The following is a 19771-nucleotide window of genomic DNA, read 5'->3' as shown; positions in this document are numbered from 1 at the left end:
TGGTTTAGTTGCTCAGGTTAATTGAGATGGATGTGCTTAACCAGTATTGCATCATGTCCAATAACTTAAACAGTATTTTGAATTGTATTTAGCAATCAAATAGAACTGCGAATATAATGAAATGGAAGGAATAGAAATGGAAATATCAGTTTCAAAGCTTCATGTTGCATGCATAAAGACTAGAACAGATACCATGACAAACTCATTTATATGGAAATAAGTTCTGATGATTTCAATGGAACTTATAGGATCACAGCCCAAAAAGGATATGCAGCTACGGTAGTTTTATTCATGGATTTGCCAAGATTTAGGTATAGCACATTTTAGTTATGGAATACAACAATGGAAACTGGAAGAAAATTGCCCTGTCCCCCTTTAAATGTAGCATTTTTGGTATGTTGTATTTAGTAGTGGTAGTGTATGCAGAAAATTTTATTCATCACTACCTTTTATTTGTCCAGAAATTCAGCTTGCTTTCATGATCTGGAAATCAGCACTATGGTAAAGATTCTCTTTTGTTGCTCTACAATAGCTTTCAAAGTGCCAGAAGATCTGTAGTAGAAAACTTGTGTGCTTCTCACATCTCTAGTAAATTTTTTGTCAAAAGACAGTGGGCCACCCTTGTGATTTTTGTTGAACCCAGATTGAAAATGTCTATATAAGGGTCTCAAATGTATCATTTTTCTGCTGATTGTGTCTGGCTTCTGTAGGTTCATTGGACTTTTGCTTTCTATTATAAATATTACTAAAATAATCCCAGGAGTACAGGATGCTGCAGACATTCCAAAGTGAGCACCTATGTTATAAATCTACCAATGTTTTATGAGCTGCAAGGTTTGCATTATGAAAAGGGAATTGGGACGCTTGCAGTTTCCAACTCCTGATGCGAAATCCATCTATATGTAAAGAAATAAATTTGCCAGAAGCAATTCTGCCCTTTAAACCAGAAGTTTCCTAATACTTCAATAAATGGTTCATCAATGTAAAGGTTGCCTTTTGCTCTTGTCCTGAAAGTTGTCTCCACTTAAAAAAAAAAAAATTCTTTCTACTCCTGGTCTAGGAGTTTTGAATTTTGAATAACAATGTTCAGGGGGCCCAGTTGAAACCCTTCTTGAAGAAAGCAGATCTCACAGTGATCTTTGCCTTGGCCATGGCTGATGGACAGCACAGTGGCTATTGTGCAAGTGCCATAAAGAACTTTGCTGCCAGTGGGGAACACATGATGCTGGCAGAGAGATCACATCACCTGGCACTGGGCCTCTGTGTTGGCAGGATGCTGAGGAAGTGCCCTTGCGAGTAAGTGTCCCTGCTAGGCTACAGGAAGGGTTATTGAGTGGGGTAAGGTGGGGAGGGGGTGAAACTGGCCAAAGCATGGGCAGGCCAGAGGGTGGATCAGGCCCAGGAGGGGGGCAGGGATGGTGGCAGAGTGTGCCACCAAATCTTATCCCCCTCCTGAGCCACGGAACCCGACACAGGTCTCCTTAGTTCTGTGCCAGCTAAGTAACTGGTGCAGATCCAAGGTGATCCATTAGGGCCCATTAGGAATCAATGTTCTCTTACCCTGAGAAGTCCTCTGGCTGCTGTCCTGTCAGAAATCTGTTCTACAGGATACAGCAACATCCATTTCAGTACTGTTGTACGTGCACCACCAGGGCAGCATAGAATTGGGCTCTTAGATTGCATTACAGTAGTCTCTTTGGTCTGCACTTCAATCATGGAAGGGACTTAGTAGATCTTAAAAGATGATTGAGACCCGACTCCAATTTAATGTACAGTAGAAGTATGAAATGTTGTTAGAGATTTATTGTATAGAGGAGGGCCCTCATATCCATGGATCCCGTATCCACAGATTCAGTTATCCATGGATCAGGTCCACAGGGCTTCATCCGGGGCTGTCCCGAGCCTCCCAAAGTCCTATAAGTCATTAAAAATGTCACTTCCAGTTTATCTGTGAAGCCAGAAGTCGTATTTTGAGCTCTAAAGCTCAGTCTGAGCCCGGCAGAGGCCGTGGATGAATGTCCACAGCCTCTGCTGAGCTCAGAACCCCCCCCCCCCCACAGATAAGGGGACACAACTATACTAAGCCTTTAAATAGCTGATAGTAATTTACTTATTTATTTTGCTTTGTTTGAATTAAGAAGGCTCATGTTTCTTTGACTTTTCTCTACTGAAAGAGGATCATGGTGACAATTTAAAAAAAATTCTCTCTAGTTATATATCTCTTTGGTCCACCACACTATTTTCACTATTGGAGAAAGAATGGAAAAGATTCTCCACTGAAATTGAAATGGTACATTTCTGTACCTTTTCTCTAGTTTTTTGAGAAGTATGTCAATACATCATTTTCATCACCAAGCAACAGTCACTTTGGGATTCAAGCAGTGCATTGCAACATTTTCTCTTGAGTAAACGTACTTAGGAGAAGGCAGGAAAATACATCATGTATTTTTCAAAAATGTGAATGTGTCATGGTGTTCTGAAGCTGTTGCCAACGCTGCTTATTGCCACTCACATGTGTCTATTCCTATGCACAATGAAATCAAATTGACTTGAATTGAGTGGAATTAGCAATACTTGTAGAGTGAGAGGTCAAAATCAACAGTGTCTGACAGTCTGGGGATTGTTTACTCCAGTGTTTCTCAAACTGTGGGTTGGGACCCACTAGGTGGGTCATGAGCCAATTTCAGGTGGGTCCCTATTCATTTCAGTATTTTATTTTTAATATATTAGACTTGATGCTACCATGGTATATGACAGCATTTGGGGAAATTGGGCTAAATTTGAGAATCACTGGTTTACATGGATAGCAGTGTGAACAATCTCAAAGTGCCTCTAATTAGGGTACCAGTAACCATGAGACAAACTTTTCAACAAAGTTAAGAGTTTATTATGAAGTTAAGAGTTTATTAAGAAGGCAGACAAGAAAAAGGCACATTTACTCCGCATTGAAGATCAGTTACAGAACCTAAGTGGTTGCAAGTGAATGGAATGCTTTTAAATAGCTGTGTTTTGGAGAGGAAGGAGTTAAATGAGGAGAGAAAAAAGAGAAAGTAAAGGAGGGAGAGGCTGCACTGCACTGAGTTTCCTCCCTAGTGAGTGGAAAAAGGTGATTAGCAGGAAACAGAAGCACAGAAAATGGCATAGGAATCTGAAAAGACTGTCCACATGACCTGGCTACTTCAAACTTTAACTTAGTATGCAGCTGGGCTTACTTTTGCAGCCAAATTCTATTATGATGGGGTGCTCAAATTTGCAAGACTTTTGAAGAAAGCTGCCCCACAGATGCCCCACAATGCTGCAGCCTTCCTTCCCTTACTGACCCTTAAATAGCATGACCTTTCCTGACATCAGCCCCTTCAGAAGGGCATCCTGCTTAGGTCCTATGACTGTCAGCCTCCCAGGGGTGCGGGGAGCCCTGCGTGACCATCTGCAGGGCTTCCCAATCTGCTAAAAGTGAAAGCGCAGTCACACTCTGCCTCCGCAAAACCGGAAGTGGAGCGTGATCACTGCGCAAGTCGGGCAGGGCTCCTCGAACCCCCAGGAGGCTGCTGCAGGTACTGGTAAGTATATCCCAGTCCTTGTAGCCCCCTTGGAAATGTGATCCTGGGGATCACGTCACTGCTTCCCCCCTGCCCCCACCCCTTAAGGGGCATTGGCCAGGGCCCTCAGACTGGGGCATCATGACACCCCAGTTTGAAAAGCCCTGGTATACTTGAAGTGTGGAGGGCATTTAGTACTATTCCTATACATTTGGAGGGACATTAGAGAATAGTTAATGCTGCTTTAAAAACTATTAAGTACCACCTGAACGTTAAGCCAAATTGAGATGGTCTGGACTGCACTAGTTGTTGATACTGCACAAAAATATGACATATTTATATATATAAGCCTCTGCACCGGCTTCCTCCCAGCGCCTTGCATTGGCATGGATGAGCTGATGCAAGGATGAAAGGTAAGCATGGGGGAGGCAGGGAGGGGGAGAGAGAGAGGCGTTCCTGGGCAGGGGGAGGGCGGGCGGTGGGTGGCCCCGGGGCAGACAGGTGGGCGAGGCATGGGAGGCAGAGCTGGGATCTGCCAGTTATGTAGGATCCCAGCCCCCATTCCTTGGGACAACAGAGCGGCTTCAAGCCACTATGCTCTCCTCAGACTTGTGCCACTTCCAGAGGTGGTGCAAGTCCGAGGAGACCCATAGAGGCTAGCAGCCCTTACCTCTGGCTAAGCCTCCTGGCTTGCCTGTTCCAGTGCAGGATAGGATTGCTCCCTAATATACTGTTCTAAGTCATGTACTTAGACCAGGGGTGTCCAAAGTTTTTGGCAAGAGGGCCACATCATCTCTCTGACACTGTGTCACGGGCCGGGGGGGGAAATAATTAATTTACATTTAAAATTTGAATAAATTTACATAAGTTTACGTAAATGAACTTAAACGTATATTAAAGATGAACTTATATGAATAAATGAAGGTCTTGCAATAGCTCAAGGCCTATAAAAGGCCTTGCACAAAGCAAGGCTGGCCTTTCCTTTGCTGCCGCTACTGCATCACAGATGTGAAACAGCAAACAGTGGAGGAAACCCTCATCCCACAGCTCACGCGAGAGGTCAAATAGTCGTCCTCACGCTGAGAGCAGTTGCGTTGGGCCGGTGAGGGCTCCAGCAAGTCTCCAGAGGGCTAGAGGCTCATTGGAGATTGGGGATTCCCTGAGGGCCACATTGGGAGTCCTCGATGGCCGCAAGTGGCCCCAGGGCTGGGGTTTGGGCACCCCTGGCTTAGACTATTGGCATGGCTAAGTTCACCACTTGAACGATGGATTGCACCAGCAAACAGCTGTCACAAAGTGGTTTTAGCATATTTATAGATGAGTTGGGTAGAAGAAGGCAGTTTTGTCCTGCTTACCTACATCAGTATATTGCCAAATAACCCCTTGCATGGCAGCATCTAGAGAGTAGTATAGGCTTCGAGTGATGAATTTGTGACTTTGGCAGAAGCAGCAGATTTCTTCCCTTCATTCACAAAAGAGGGGGAAGCAGAGGGTGCAAGCCTGGGTTTGTGCTAGTAATGCTAAAATATGGTTTAATTATGGTTTGGCATTATGTCCAGACCAGCTCGTTTGTTTTCTAGAGGCTTACATCCCTTAAAATATTTTCTCTTGAATATTCTGCCCTTGCTTTTCCAGCTCACACTGAAACACTAGTTTAAAGAGATATACAGTCAGTATGTTATACTGTATAAAGTACTTTTTAATAGGTTACAGCTGGCACAAATCAGAAATTGAGAAATATTCTCAGGAAATATTGCCAAGGTGCTTTTCTTTTTTAAAAAAATTCAGGCATATAATATAGTGCAAGCAGTATTGAAAACTAATTAATATGAAGAGTAAGTATACAACTGCTTTTCATAAACCCCTGCTTATGTTTCCACATAGTTCTTGGGAGGAGATCACTTTCCTTTTGTTGAGCATTTTTAATTTGAAAAGAAGCACAAATGCTCCCAGGATACTTTGGATCATATATATAGTTATATATCATACTCTGAAATACTGAGCGTGCTCATTATTGATTGTTCAAATGATGATACTTAACTTCTTTACAGCAGTGGTTCTCACACATTTAGCTCCAGGACCCACTTTTTTAGAATGAGAGCCTGTTGGGACCCACCAGAAATGGGTCCAGCTGTCACGATGGAAGTGACATAATCAAGCAGGAAAATTTTTTACCAGTTCTAGGCTGCAATCCGACCCACACTTACCCAGCAGTAAGTCCCATTTACTATCATTGTTAAAAGAATATACGTAGTAGCTTGTTAAAATACAGGTCTGTAACATTTTCTCAAATGCAGTCACAGACCATGGTAGCATCAAGTCTACTATATTAAAAATAAAATATTGAGATGAATGGAGACCCACCTGAAATTGACTCGTGACCCACCTAGTGGATCCCCACCCACAGTCTGAGAAACACTGCTTGCTTTACACTGGTAATTGGGTTGGGTCAGCATTTTGTTTTTGAAAGTAGTCAAATGGATGCTTCACAGGGATTTATAAGAGGGGCAGCATAACCAATCTGTTCTTTTGAATATTGATCCTGAGCTCAAGAATGAATATTTTTACTGCTAACCTGTACTGAAGCTTATACAATTTTATTAAGCTAGAGACTGTAAAATGATGCAAGAAATTGTAACCGAAAATGAACATTTCAACTACCTGCATACTTTCTTTGTTCAGAGCTGAACATTTCATTTGAATAAAAAGATGGTTGGAAATCCTGGCCAGCAAAGATTCAAATGGGAAAGTGGCTGGAGCCTTTCTCTAGCCTGGAATTGAGGTAAAACCTAGCCAGCTGCCTAATATGACAACCCTAGAAACAGGAAATCCTGTGTAAAGTGCATGGCCTCCTGGTGAATCAGAATGAGAACTAACTCAAAATTAAAATAGTCATAGTTTTAAAACTAATTTGTGAAATAAGAGGTGTCAATGAACTTTTCAATATGAAAGCACACTTTGGTAATCTGAATACTACTGGCTCTTATATTAGAAATGCATGAATTCAGGAAGGAACTGAAATTTCAGAAGAAGTCAACTAAAATGATGAGATGTGTGAACCATTCTCCTTAATCATTTAGGCTTAGCCACCCCAAATTTTTACACTTTTGAGCCAATCAGGGAAGTCAGTGCTATGATTGACACTTAGGGAAGGACTTTCCTAGACATGCAAGTCACACAGGTAATTCACCCATTGAACAAGAAGGCCCCTCTTGGTTCATTCTGAACCACTATTGATCTAGAAAGGAAGAAAAAGCAGAACTCAGTAGCAATACATGCTTGATTGGTGGCTAGTGGGCAAGAAAAGAAGAGAAACCATGGCAACTCACTCATCCACCTCTCTCACCTGGTAGGCTTGTGAGAATGGGTACCATATTGAAAGTAGGGTATTGAGGATTGCTGATTCATTGTTGCTGGGGGATGTGGATAGCCCATTGGTGCATGGACATGGCTGCTCGCTTCTTGCAGTGATGGCCAGACTGTGCTGAATGGTGTGTCATGCTTTGTGGCAGCCATAACGGATGTTATGCTGAGGAAAAAATAGTTCTGGTAGTGTAAACCCCTATTAGGATTGGTCCAATAGGCTACAAATCTCTAGAAGAATAAAAGGAGGCTTATACAGAGGCTTTGAAAAAAATATGCTTATTTCAGTTTCGCTGTAGCTGATGCATTGATAAAAGGCAAAGTACTTGGTCAATGCAAATGAGGGTGAATTCACAAGCTTAGTTTATGCACAAAGCCTGTTGATTTTTGTATGTATGTTCTTTTCCACCTGCAGGTGTAGCATGAAATATATAATTTTAGATATTTTCGGTAATGGATGTAGTTGTCACTGTTGTGTTATCTGCAGACATGTAACTGGAAATTACAATAATAAAGTTTTTGCTGATTTTTCAAAGCATGCAGGACAAGGTTCCTGAATGGTTTAAAAATGAATTAGACTACTTCTTTTCAATTGTGTAACTGTAGTTGTCTTCATTTGTTGCATCCAAGTGACAAAATGACAAAAGTCATTAACATTTTGTAAAAGTATTCTAAGTCACAGAAAACAGAACCATTTCCACTGAATTGGAAGGGAACTGTCATTCTGTCTAATCGAAAAAGAAACTGGACAAGTCAGGTTAATCTAACCCAAATTTCACAGCTCAGCTGGCCCCATTAGTATTTCCAATTAATTGCGCCTAATACTGCCCATTTAGATTACATAAGTATGTGCTAAGTAATGTAGACAAAGGGACAGATAGGATTGATGCCTGTGCTGTGTTCAAAAGGTTTTGTGGAGCCCAGTTTTTGAGGAAATGCTTCCACTTCGTTAACTTTTTATATTGTTTCCTTTAAACATGGAACAAATAACAATTTCAAACTTTACAAAACAAAACAAAAAGCAAACTTTAATTCAGTTGAAGGCCATTTCAGGGTGATTGAAGATGGAGTTAAAATGCAGAAAATGCTTTCCTGTGACACAGAATCCTAGATCCAATTTATAAAGTACTACAGTTTGAAGGAATTGAGGGAAAGCTTCTGAGCTTTTTGTTCAGCTGCAGTTTTCCCAATATTATGCTTAATTTAGAACAAATTGGTGATGATTCTGGAAAAAAAATGGATGAAGAATTTACTTGAGTTCCAAACACACATTTCACAGTCAGTGTTGCTCACAGGTGTCCCTCTAGTTCCCTGCTTCCCAGAAGAGCAATTTCAGGACACCAAGAATAAGAAATGGGTATGTGACAGTTCATAAACTGCTAGATACTTTCATTTTATCTCTCCCCTCTTCTCTTCCTGAATAGTCCCTTGTTAGGCCTGGATAATCGGTTTTGGCTACTGCTGTGGTAAACAATGCTGACAAAAGCATGGAAAACTGTATTTGGGGAGGAGGCTAATCCATTGTTACTATTAAATGCAACCAGTAACTTCTGAAATACTCTGTGCCTCAATTCTCTGTGTTAATATAAGTGCACAACTTAATATAAAACTGAAATGTGAAAAACAGATGGAAATTATTTAGCAGCTAAGCAATCTGGAGCACGTTCCTAAAACAGAAGGGTAATAATAGGAATAATATACATTAAAAACAACAACCCAACAGTTGTTGATATCATACTATGAGAATAAAGAGAAAAGTTAAACCACTGTTGGAATCTGAGAGGCATCCAAACCTAGCATCTAAATGTCTAGAGGAAATTGCAGAAGCTGAAGCAGAGATGTTGACTGGAGGCAGTCCAAAAGGCTCTACTGATTTTATTATTTACTATGTGAAATAAATGTTCTAGTCTTTGAAAATTTCACTGGGTAACTAAATGTAGCCTTTCCTTGAGGATGTATTTTACCCATGTCTCATGCCTTATTAGTAGTTTTCTAGCAAGGTTATTGCTGCAATTTTGGGATTGGAAGTGAATGAAAAAGCAAAATGCAGTGATACTATGTATGCCTGAAAGGAATAGAACAGGGGTGTCAAACATAAGGCCCGGGGGCTGGATGCGGCCCACGGAAGCTTTTCATCAGGCCCTCAGGGACTCAGCTGCTGAATAGTGCTGAAATATTACTGCTGAAAGTGTAGGCCAGATGAAAATTTGGCTCTCCAATATCTTGAAATATGATCAAGATTCATATATTTTCTCTTCTGTCATTTCCAGCTAATGAGTTCCTAAGTAAGAAAAAGTGCTTATTTTTAGTTATGACCTGTTTAATCACTTCCTCCTGCGTAATGACATCACTTCTGGCCCTCAGCAGGAACAATGAATGCTATTTGACCGTCTGTATGAAATAAGTTTGACACCCCTGGAATAGAAGCTATCTAACTGAGCAAGTGAGAGCTGCAACTACAAGAAGACTTCTGTAAGAAATTAGAACAGTGCAACACTACATTACTTCCCAGCCTGGATACTTGCTGACACACAGCCCAATCCTGAGCTGCCCAGCGCACAGGGTTGCAGTGGCACCAAAAATGGCTGCCGCTGCATCCAGCATGCCTCAGGCAGCTGCTGCCATCTCCTCCGGAGAAAGGAACTTTTGTCCCCTTCCCCTGGGTAAAGCCCTGCAATGAGGCTACTCGATTCTACAACAACCCAAAGGTTGGCATAGAATTTAGAGCCTCAGTGTTGGGCGGATGGCCTGACATGGAGGCTCAGTATCCATTGAAGAAAAGCTCCACCAGTTATGCCTCCCTCCCATCCCGCCTCTTCCCCTGGCATGCCTCCTCCCCACTCTCCCTCTGCCTCCCACCACCCCAGAATGCTTCCTCCCCACGACACTCCCACCTACCTCTCCGCTGACTGGCAGTAGCCAGCACTGGGCTAGCACTGGTGCTCCACCGGTTCTAGGGCCTGCAAATGTACCATAGCATGTTTGCAACAGTGCATGCTGGTCATTAGCTGGCGCACACTCTTTAGGATTGGGCCCTTAGGGACTAGACATCTAGTGCTGAACAAGTGGTTGATCCTGGTCATCCAACTTTGGTTGGAGTAAACACATTGATACCACGCTTGCACTCACCCCCCAAGTAGGTTATTTCTATGGACAAGGCTCAAAGCATCAGCCATTAGTTGCAGGCCCATGCATGACAACTTATATTGCCCCTGGACCTGCATGTACAGTAGCATATAATAATAATAATAATAATAATAATAATAATAATAATAATAATAATAATAATAATAATAATAAATATCAACATAATTTAGTGAGAACTTTGCATAACTAGATGCCCCTGCAATAACACCAGCTGAATTACAGAAGACCTTCATAATTGGCACAGCGTCCATCCTTCATTGGTACCTCATCTACACCTAGACATCAGGCAGATGTTCGTGTGGATGAGAATTTACCAGCTGATAAATATTATGGTTTTTGTATATATGATCATTATCGACTGTGTTGTCATTTGGATGTGAATAAAGTAAGATAATAATTATTGTTGACATCCTTCAGTCTCGGAAGACTATGGTGTCACGCTCTGAATGGTGGTTCTGGAACAGAGTGTCCTCTCCAGTGCGCAAAGCCTGGGTAAAGTAGGTATGGAGGATAGGCTGTTACCCATGCAGCAAATCCCCCCTCTCCACGTCGCTGAAATGGTCCAATGGAAAGGCAGAGGCCAATATGGTTGGTTCCAGCGGCATCGCAGGAGTTGCCAGAATGTGACTGTGTTCAGCCATGAACTGCCTCAGGGACCCTGGCTTCGGATTTTTCCTCGAGGTTGACTCCTGAAGCCTTTTCCATAACTGGATGTAGCCACAAGGCAGTGGAGGTTTGGGATCAGAGTTTTCCTTCTCTCAGATGAGCTGCCTTCCCAGGCTAACGAGTCCCATCTACCCGGTGGCTGTTTAGTCGCCTCTTACGACAAGTACAGCCAAACTGAGGGCCTATTCTTATCCCCAGCCCCCAGGGAATAATAATAATAAGATAATAATAATAATATATGATTAAGATTAAAATTTGTATTTCAGAGCTATAAAAGTAGAAACAATTTCCTGACATAAGTGTGTTCCTGAGATAGATCTTATCTGTAAGCTTATCCATTTTCCTGATGTGTGATATTTTAATTAAGCACTTTTTGATTGTTGGAAGGACTACAATGGTGTGCAAATAGTCTTTGCAGTTACAAGCAAATTCTTTATAAGCCGTCTACTAGAGGACAGGCTGTAATGTGAGAAACACTGAACATGCTCAGAACTAGTTACTAGTTAATTTGTGCATAAGTACACAACCACCAGAGATTAAAAAGATCAGCATGGTCTGCTGAACACTTCAAACAGTATCTGTGCCAAGTGTTTTGCTTTACAGCTGGAATTGGGTACTGGTGATATATCATCTTTTACTGAGCTTCCTGAATGCCATAAAAAACTGAGGACATTTTACTAGACTATAAACTTTGAACCAAACACAGTATGAGATGGTGATTCCCAAGTCTCTTTCTCATAATATTTTTATGAATCTATTTCCCCCATTCAATACTAGTTTATATAATAAGGAAAGAGCCCTTCTTTTTCTAAAGTCATTAAGAAGTCAGTTGCCCGTGTTGTAGGTATTCACAGCATAAGAAGATCAATTCCAGTTGTATTTATTATAAACTGTGTCCATTTATATTTACGGCCTGATCCTATTCAGTGTACCGCTGGCAGTGGGTATTGTAAAAGTGCCACAAGGCACAGTAGCAGCAGTGGCAGACACTCAGCACTGGCAGAGAGGCCTGTGCCAGTCAGCACTGAGTCTCACAGCCAGAAGGACACTGCAATAGTACCGGGCAGTGAGTATCCCCACTAGGAGGCAGGAGATGCTTTTTGGGGCAGGCGGAAGGGGAAAATTGCTGCTGACCAAATGCTCCACGTTTAGTCAGTAGCCATTTTATGAAAGCAAAACTGAGTTGTTACCATTAGCGAGAGGTGTGATGTTTCTGTGATAATGAAATAAAAACACATAACACCACTTTCTGTACTTTTTGTTTTTGACCCCATGAAGCAAGTCAACTTTCATTGGAAAGCCTCCACCGCTGCCATGGGACTCCTCAAATCCATGCCATAAATCTGAGTTGTGTAATGGTGGCAGAAAGGGATACAAATGGGGTTTGGATATCAGCACACCTGATTACCATTTATACAGCCCCTGGTCTACCTCCCTTTCTGTCCTGCTTGGAATCACCCAATTGTTCCTCCCTCTACCTGCCTTCATCACACCTACGTTTGAGGGACTGGTGGTGCATCTCCTGCTCTTTCTTATTGCTACAGCGCACTCTCTCACACCAGGTTGTGGCAGCGCCACCAGAATCCATTTTATGACAGTGGAATTCTGTTCTGCTGTCATAAAGCCCTATGCACACTGGCCTAGATAGGACTGGGCCGTAAGTTCCTAAACACTTAAATAAAATAATTGAGAGCCTTTTCCCCCCTTTTCAATTGAAAGGGGTCTTCTTGAACCTACTGCAACAACAACAAAAATTCTGAACCACAGAAGTCTTGACTACCTTGTAGTGACAGGTGAGTAGACCAAAGAAAAAGATTTAATTTTTTTTAAATTCTAAAGAAAGTTTTATTTTTATTTTTTAGGTTTTCCATGGGAAAAAGCACTACGGCAAATTGGATTTGAAAGGTAAGCATTGAATATTGATTCCTGGCATGCAGCATGCTGTCTTGAACAAGGGAGAGAGAGAGAGAGAGAGAGAGAGAAAGAGAGATTCAGACAAAAAACCATACATTTTTGCAAATATGTATGTTCACAGATCATTTATTCTGGATTCTATTAGGAATACATATTTAAATTGTTATATAAGTTGGTTGGGTTTTTAGCATATCCTGTTCCTACAGACTTGCTGAAGTCTGTATTCAGAAGATAATCAACAGTTTTTTCATCTCATTCCTAACCATTAAAACTACAGCAATGGATGTTATTTTCAGTAAGTTTCAGTAGGAACCTATGAAGGAAGGATGTTGCAAGATTTGATAAGGGGCAACAAGGCTGATTTGTATATGCCCTTCATATACTTGAGTCATCAACATTTAGAGCCCAATCCTGAGCTCCCAGGGTGCACGGCTGCACCAAAAATGGCTGCCGCCACATCCTGCGCTCCCACGGCAACCGCGGGTGGCACCTCAAGAGAAGGGAACTTTTGTCCCCTTCTCCTGGGTAAAGGGAGTAGCCACGCAATGGGTAAGTGAGGTAAGAGTCTTCGTGTCAGGCACTGAGCCTGACATGAAGGCTGTGGATCTGGTAGAGCGCTGCTCCTCCAGTCCTGCCTCCCTCCCTCCCTGCTCCCTCCCTTCGGCATGCCTCCCCCCATCTGCTCCGCGCCTCCCACCTACCCGACACGCCTCCCCCACCCTCTCCCTGCCCTCTGCACGCATCCCTCCTCTTCGGAATGCCTGCCCCTGCTTTCCTCTCTGCTGCTCAGCGGTCCATGCAATTGCCGGGCGGCAGAGGCCTAGCGCCAACCCAGCACCGCTGGACTAGCACAGGCACTCGCCCAGAGTTAGAACTTGCAAACATATCTTACGGCACATTTGCAATAGTGTGCGCCAGCAGTAAGCCAGCATATCGAGCTCAGGATTGGGCTTTTAATAACCTACAGATGCATGTATGTGAAATGATTAAAAAGTGTTGTGGTGTTAGAGATGTCAGATGCTAAGAACCTTTATGAAATTTAAATAATTCAGGCTTGATGTACATTTGGTGTAAAAGACTTATTTGTGAAGTCTCCTAAGAATGCCTTTCATATGCCCTTCTGGTTTTTATGAGTTGCATAAAACATTAAGAGGCTGACCAGAGACTATGATGGGACATTGGGGAGGAAGTAGTCTCTAATATAGGACCCAATCTGTTTAGCATTTGTTAAACCTTGAATTCTAACCAAAAGACTCTAGGAAGCTGGCATAGACACTGCAATATCATTGAGATCTGAAGGGTGCCATGTTCTGTGTCTGGCTTTCCAATGAAGGGCAGTTTTGGCTACTACGCCTTCAGACATTTGTGATAATAATCGTGGATTACAGGAAAACTGTATGTTCATTTTACTGATGACACAGAAAGGCAGTGTTGTTTTTCCACAATTATTTTTTAAAATAATATAAACATAATAAGTCTTTAGAGTCACAGGGTTGAGCAAGTGGCCTTTTCCTTTAAGACAGGTTTTAAGCTGGTTGCTAAGTAGAAGAAGACTGAGGCTGTCCAGGTGTGGTTCATTTGTAATTTGGAATATAAAACCTGGGTATCAGGGCCTAGGAGAGGGGGGTAAAGGGGGTAATTTGTACCTGGTCCCAGGGTCAGAAAGGGGGCCCAAGAGCCAAAGGAGGGGGCCCAGAAAGTTCCTGGGATCTGATATTTTCCTATCTCACCTGAACTTGCTGCCTGCGCATGATGCTGGGGCACGATCATGTGCATGCAGTGTTAACTGCTGCTGCAAGCCATACACACTGGACCCAGGAATGCATCCATGACCCTCCTTAACACAGTGTCAAATCTGGGAGGAAACTGGCCTGCTACGGTAGCTCTTTGTCTTGTAGATTCCATAACCGTGAAGGAGCGTATGGGAGCTCTGGGGCACAGCTGTGGGGCTACAGTTGCTGCAGAAGTTCATTTTTGTCCATTCTAGTGTGACTAAATACAATGATGCTAATTTTCTGCAACTGATTTTCTATATTTCCAACATTTTAGAGAGACTTAGGAGTCCGTTTGGTTTTCCATATTACTATATCTAGCTGCTAGTGCTGCATGGTTGAGTAGACCAGGGCTCTGCATCAAGAAGCCTTGTAGACCTGGGCTCCAACGACTACTATGGCTGTCAGCATACTCCTCCTGCCCTATTTTGATCCCATTCTGCCTGCACCTATTGCTCCATACATTGCATATATTAAAAAGGTGGCAGAGCAGCTTTTAAACTGATCCCTGGGGGAAGGCCGACAGGAGCCGAGGGGCATCCGGTTCGGGACTCCTCATCCCAATGGGATGAGGATGGGGAGGTTAGAGAACAACAAGACAAAGGCAGGGTAGGAGAAGAAATTGGGAAAGTTAGGGAGATGGGATGTGATAGACGGTTTGGCACAATGAGAGGATGCGGGGACAAAGGAGCGAATAAGCAGCCCATCCTGGGGCATTCCGTGTATAAATGCTTTTATGCGAATGCCCGAAGTCTACGAGCAAAGGTGGGAGAACTGGAATGTCTGGTGACAAGGGAAAATATTGACATAGTGGGCATAACGGAAACCTGGTGGAATGCGGAGAATCAGTGGGATACCGCAATCCCGGGCTATAAACTCTACAGGAGGGACAGGCAGGGGCGTGTTGGAGGTGGGGTGGCCCTTTATGTTAAGGAAGGGATAGAATCCAGCAAAGTAGAGATTGAAGGTGGGTCCGACTCCACCGTAGAATCTCTGTGGGTTAAATTACCAGGCTTGTGCAGCGATGTAATACCGGGGGCGTGCTATCGTCCTCCAGACCAGAAATCTGATGGGGACCTTGAAATGAGGAAACAGATCAGGGAGGTGACAAGGAAGGACAGGGTTGTAATCATGGGGGACTTCAATTATCCTCATATTGACTGGGTCAATTTGTGTTCTGGTCACGATAAGGAAACTGGATTTCTTGACGTGCTGAATGACTGTGGCTTAGATCAGCTAGTCACGGAGCCCACCAGAGGACAGGTGACTCTGGATTTAATTTTGTGCGGTACGCAGGACCTGGTTAGAGATGTAAACGTTACTGAGCCATTGGGGAACAGTGATCATGCTGCGATCCGTTTTGACGTGCACGTTGGAGGAAGAATACCAGGCAAATCTCTAACAAAAACCCTTGACTTCCGACGGGCGGACTTCCCTCAAATGAGGAGGCTGGTTAGAAGGAGGTTGAAAGGGAGGGTAAAAAGAGTCCAGTCTCTCCAGAATGCATGGAGGCTGCTTAAAACAACAGTAATAGAGGCCCAGCAGAGGTGTATACCGCAAAGAAAGAAGGGTTCCGCTAAATCCAGGAGAGTGCCCGCATGGCTAACCAGCCAAGTTAGAGAGGCTGTGAAGGGCAAGGAAGCTTCCTTCCGTAAATGGAAGTCTTGCCCTAATGAAGAGAATAAAAAGGAACATAAACTGTGGCAAAAGAAATGTAAGAAGGTGATAGGGGAGGCCAAGCGAAACTATGAGGAACGCATGGCCAGCAACATTAAGGGGAATAATAAAAGCTTCTTCAAATATGTTAGAAGCAGGAAAGCCGCCAGAGAAGCGGTTGGCCCTCTGGATGGTGAGGGAGGGAAAGGGGAGATAAAAGGAGACTTAGAGATGGCAGAGAAATTAAATGAGTTCTTTGCATCTGTCTTCACGGCAGAAGACCTCGGGCAGATACCGCTACCCGAACGGCCCCTCCTGACCGAGGAGTTAAGTCAGATAGAGGTTAAAAGAGAAGATGTTTCAGACCTCATTGATAAATTAAAGATCAATAAGTCACCGGGCCCTGATGGCATACACCCAAGGGTTATTAAGGAATTGAAGAATGAAGTTGCAGCTCTCTTGACTAAGGTATGCAACTTGTCCCTCAAAACGGCCACAGTGCCAGAAGATTGGAGGATAGCAAATGTCACGCCTATTTTTAAAAAGGGAAAGAGGGGGGACCCGGGAAACTATAGGCCGGTCAGCCTAACATCCTAACATACCGGGTAAGATGGTGGAATGCCTCATCAAAGATAGGATCTCAAAACACATAGACGAACAGGCCTTGCTGAGGGAGAGTCAGCATGGCTTCTGTAAGGGTAAGTCTTGCCTCACGAACCTTATAGAATTCTTTGAAAAGGTCAACAGGCATGTGGATGCGGGAGAACCCGTGGACATTATATATCTGGACTTTCAGAAGGCGTTTGACATGGTCCCTCACCAAAGGCTACTGAAAAAACTCCACAGTCAGGGAATTAGAGGACAGGTCCTCTCGTGGATTGAGAACTGGTTGGAGGCCAGGAAGCAGAGAGTGGGTGTCAATGGGCAATTTTCACAATGAAGAGAGGTGAAAAGCGGTGTGCCCCAAGGATCTGTCCTGGGACCGGTGCTTTTCAACCTTTTCATAAATGACCTGGAGACAGGGTTGAGCAGTGAAGTGGCTAAGTTTGCAGACGACACCAAACTTTTCCGAGTGGTAAAGACCAGAAGTGATTGTGAGGAGCTCCAGAAGGATCTCTCCAGACTGGCAGAATGGGCAGCAAAATGGCAGATGCGCTTCAATGTCAGTAAGTGTAAAGTCATGCACATTGGGGCAAAAAATCAAAACTTTAGATATAGGCTGATGGGTTCTGAGCTGTCTGTGACAGATCAGGAGAGAGAACTTGGGGTGGTGGTGGACAGGTCGATGAAAGTGTCGACCCAATGTGCGGTGGCAGTGAAGAAGGCCAATTCTATGCTTGGGATCATTAGGAAGGGTATTGAGAACAAAACGGTTAGTATTATAATGCCGTTGTACAAATCGATGGTAAGGCCACACCTGGAGTATTGTGTCCAGTTCTGGTCGCCGCATCTCAAAAAAGACATAGTGGAAATGGAAAAGGTGCAAAAGAGAGCGACTAAGATGATTACGGGGCTGGGGCACCTTCCTTATGAGGAAAGGCTACGGCGTTTGGGCCTCTTCAGCCTAGAAAAGAGACGCTTGAGGGGGGACATGATTGAGACATACAAAATTATGCAGGGGATGGACAGAGTGGATAGGGAGATGCTCTTTACACTCTCACATAATACCAGAACCAGGGGACATCCACTAAAATTGAGTGTTGGGCGGGTTAGGACAGACAAAAGAAAATATTTCTTTACTCAGCGCGTGGTCGGTCTGTGGAACTCCTTGCCACAGGATGTGGTGCTGGCGTCTAGCCTAGACGCCTTTAAAAGGGGATTGGACGAGTTTCTGGAGGAAAAATCCATTATGGGGTACAAGCCATGATGTGTATGCGCAACCTCCTGATTTTAGGAATGGGTTAAGTCAGAATGCCAGATGTAGGGGAGAGCACCAGGATGAGGTCTCTTGTTATCTGTTGTGCTCCCTGGGGCATTTGGTGGGCCGCTGTGAGATACAGGAAGTTGGACTAGATGGGCCTATGGCCTGATCCAGTGGGGCTGTTCTTATGTTCTTATGTTCTTATGTTCCCCTCCCCCTTTGGGAAGGGGCCCAGAAGAAACTTTGTACCCCCTTATAAAATTCCTTTCATAGGCCCTGCTGGGTATGGGTTCTCAGGGGAGGATAGAATAGACAGGAAGCTTGGGTTAGCAGGCCTTGTGCTGCAGCATGTTAGAAGGCAGTTGATGGAGTATTATGCTGCTGACTGTCCTGCAATGTTGATAATTCTGTAACCTTACTATACTGTAGATAAGCTAGCCAACTTTTCTTGTTTTGAATGCTACTGTAAATGCATATTACTAATGTTTATGGAGCAACAAGGGCTCCCTTAAGTACTAATCTTTTCTTGCAGTAAAGTTCTTCTATTTTGAAGATTTAGTGCAGTACATTTTGTTGATCAAGGAAATGTATTTCCCTTGAAATGCATGAGTGCTTATGCTATTATAAGCGGATCACACTATACTCATGGGCTAGGTGGATTAGGCTGGTGAAGGAGAGTGCGGGTTACATCCTGCCAGGGTTTGGAATTTCCCCTAATCTCTCCCTGACTCTCTGGGTGATAATCATGACACTTAGGTTCACTTTGATTTCACTATACAATTTATCTTCAATCTAGCATTATACCGTTGAGATGGTTTTGATTTTTCTTCAACTGCTGTGTATATATGTCATCAAATGTAGTGATATGATTGGATCAGACATTGAGAATTTACATGTTTGCATGCATCATTTAGATAGCTCATTTATTTTGTTAATTTCACTCCAATCCCCCAGCATGCTATAGCATGCAACCTCACCAACAGAGGTTGCACTGTATGCAATGGTGGGGAAACATAGATTACTACTACTACTACTACTACTACTACTACTACTATTTTTTAATGTTGTGGGGGTAGTTATTTGGATGTAGAATTAAGTGTTTGGTCCATGTGTCATGTAAGAATTATTTTGGTCCTGTGTAGTGAAAAAGGTACCTATTTCTCTTATAACATGTTTTTATAGTTTATTATCATTCAGTGTTTCTTGCCTCCAGGTGTACAAAGATAAATAAGAAATGTTGAAACTTTGTCTGTTTAGAAACAAACATTGATTTGGCAATGTGTGAAGGTAGGATACTTATTGTTATAATTAGTTTTTCATTCTATTGTTATAATAGTAGAGATGCACCAAATTTTTACTGTCTAACATAGTGATTTTCAATTTCACTAAAATAGTCAGGGCACACCATCAAGTTTTTGACAATTGACAAGGCACACCATGCTACCAGTGGGGGCTCACATCCCCTGTTGGCCCTACAATAAATGACCTTCCCCAAATTCCTGTGGCATGCTGGTGGACCACTCACGGCACACCAATGTGCCACGGCACAGTGGTTGAAAATGGCTGCTCTAACACTTTTGGAGCAACATCTGCACTCTTGAATGGAGTGAACAGCTTTCCCATTTGTATCTGATGAGGTAGACATCTCCACCAGTCATAGAGACTCCAATCCATGAATGTTTATGCTGCAGTGGCAGTTCTGGGGCTTCTGTCAGCCTGGGGCCATCCCTGTAAATTCCAGTGCCATGTACCCTCCGGTTGCATCCAAGGATTTTCTTCTGAGGGCTGGAGAGGCTATGTGGGGGATTGTGTATGGAGGGTACATGGAGAACAGGTTCAGCTAGCAGGCTTTC

At 43.3% G+C, this 19771-nt stretch overlaps 1 protein-coding gene across 1 annotated transcript in view; it reads left to right on the top strand.

Annotated features, from left to right (window-relative positions):
- PIEZO2 (piezo type mechanosensitive ion channel component 2) overlaps positions 1-19771 on the top strand; it is a 247613-nt gene that overhangs the window by 63869 nt on the left and 163973 nt on the right. Inside the window, exon 3 of the mRNA XM_066623461.1 lies at positions 12578-12620. Coding sequence (XP_066479558.1) covers positions 12578-12620 — 43 coding nt within the window. The remainder of the gene's footprint in view (positions 1-12577; positions 12621-19771) is intronic.

Source organism: Tiliqua scincoides, chromosome 4 (assembly GCF_035046505.1).
Source record: "Tiliqua scincoides isolate rTilSci1 chromosome 4, rTilSci1.hap2, whole genome shotgun sequence".
Taxonomy (NCBI): Eukaryota; Metazoa; Chordata; class Lepidosauria; order Squamata; family Scincidae; genus Tiliqua; species Tiliqua scincoides.
Note: the sequence above shows the minus strand (reverse complement) of the source record. Positions and strands in the feature narration are given on the sequence as shown.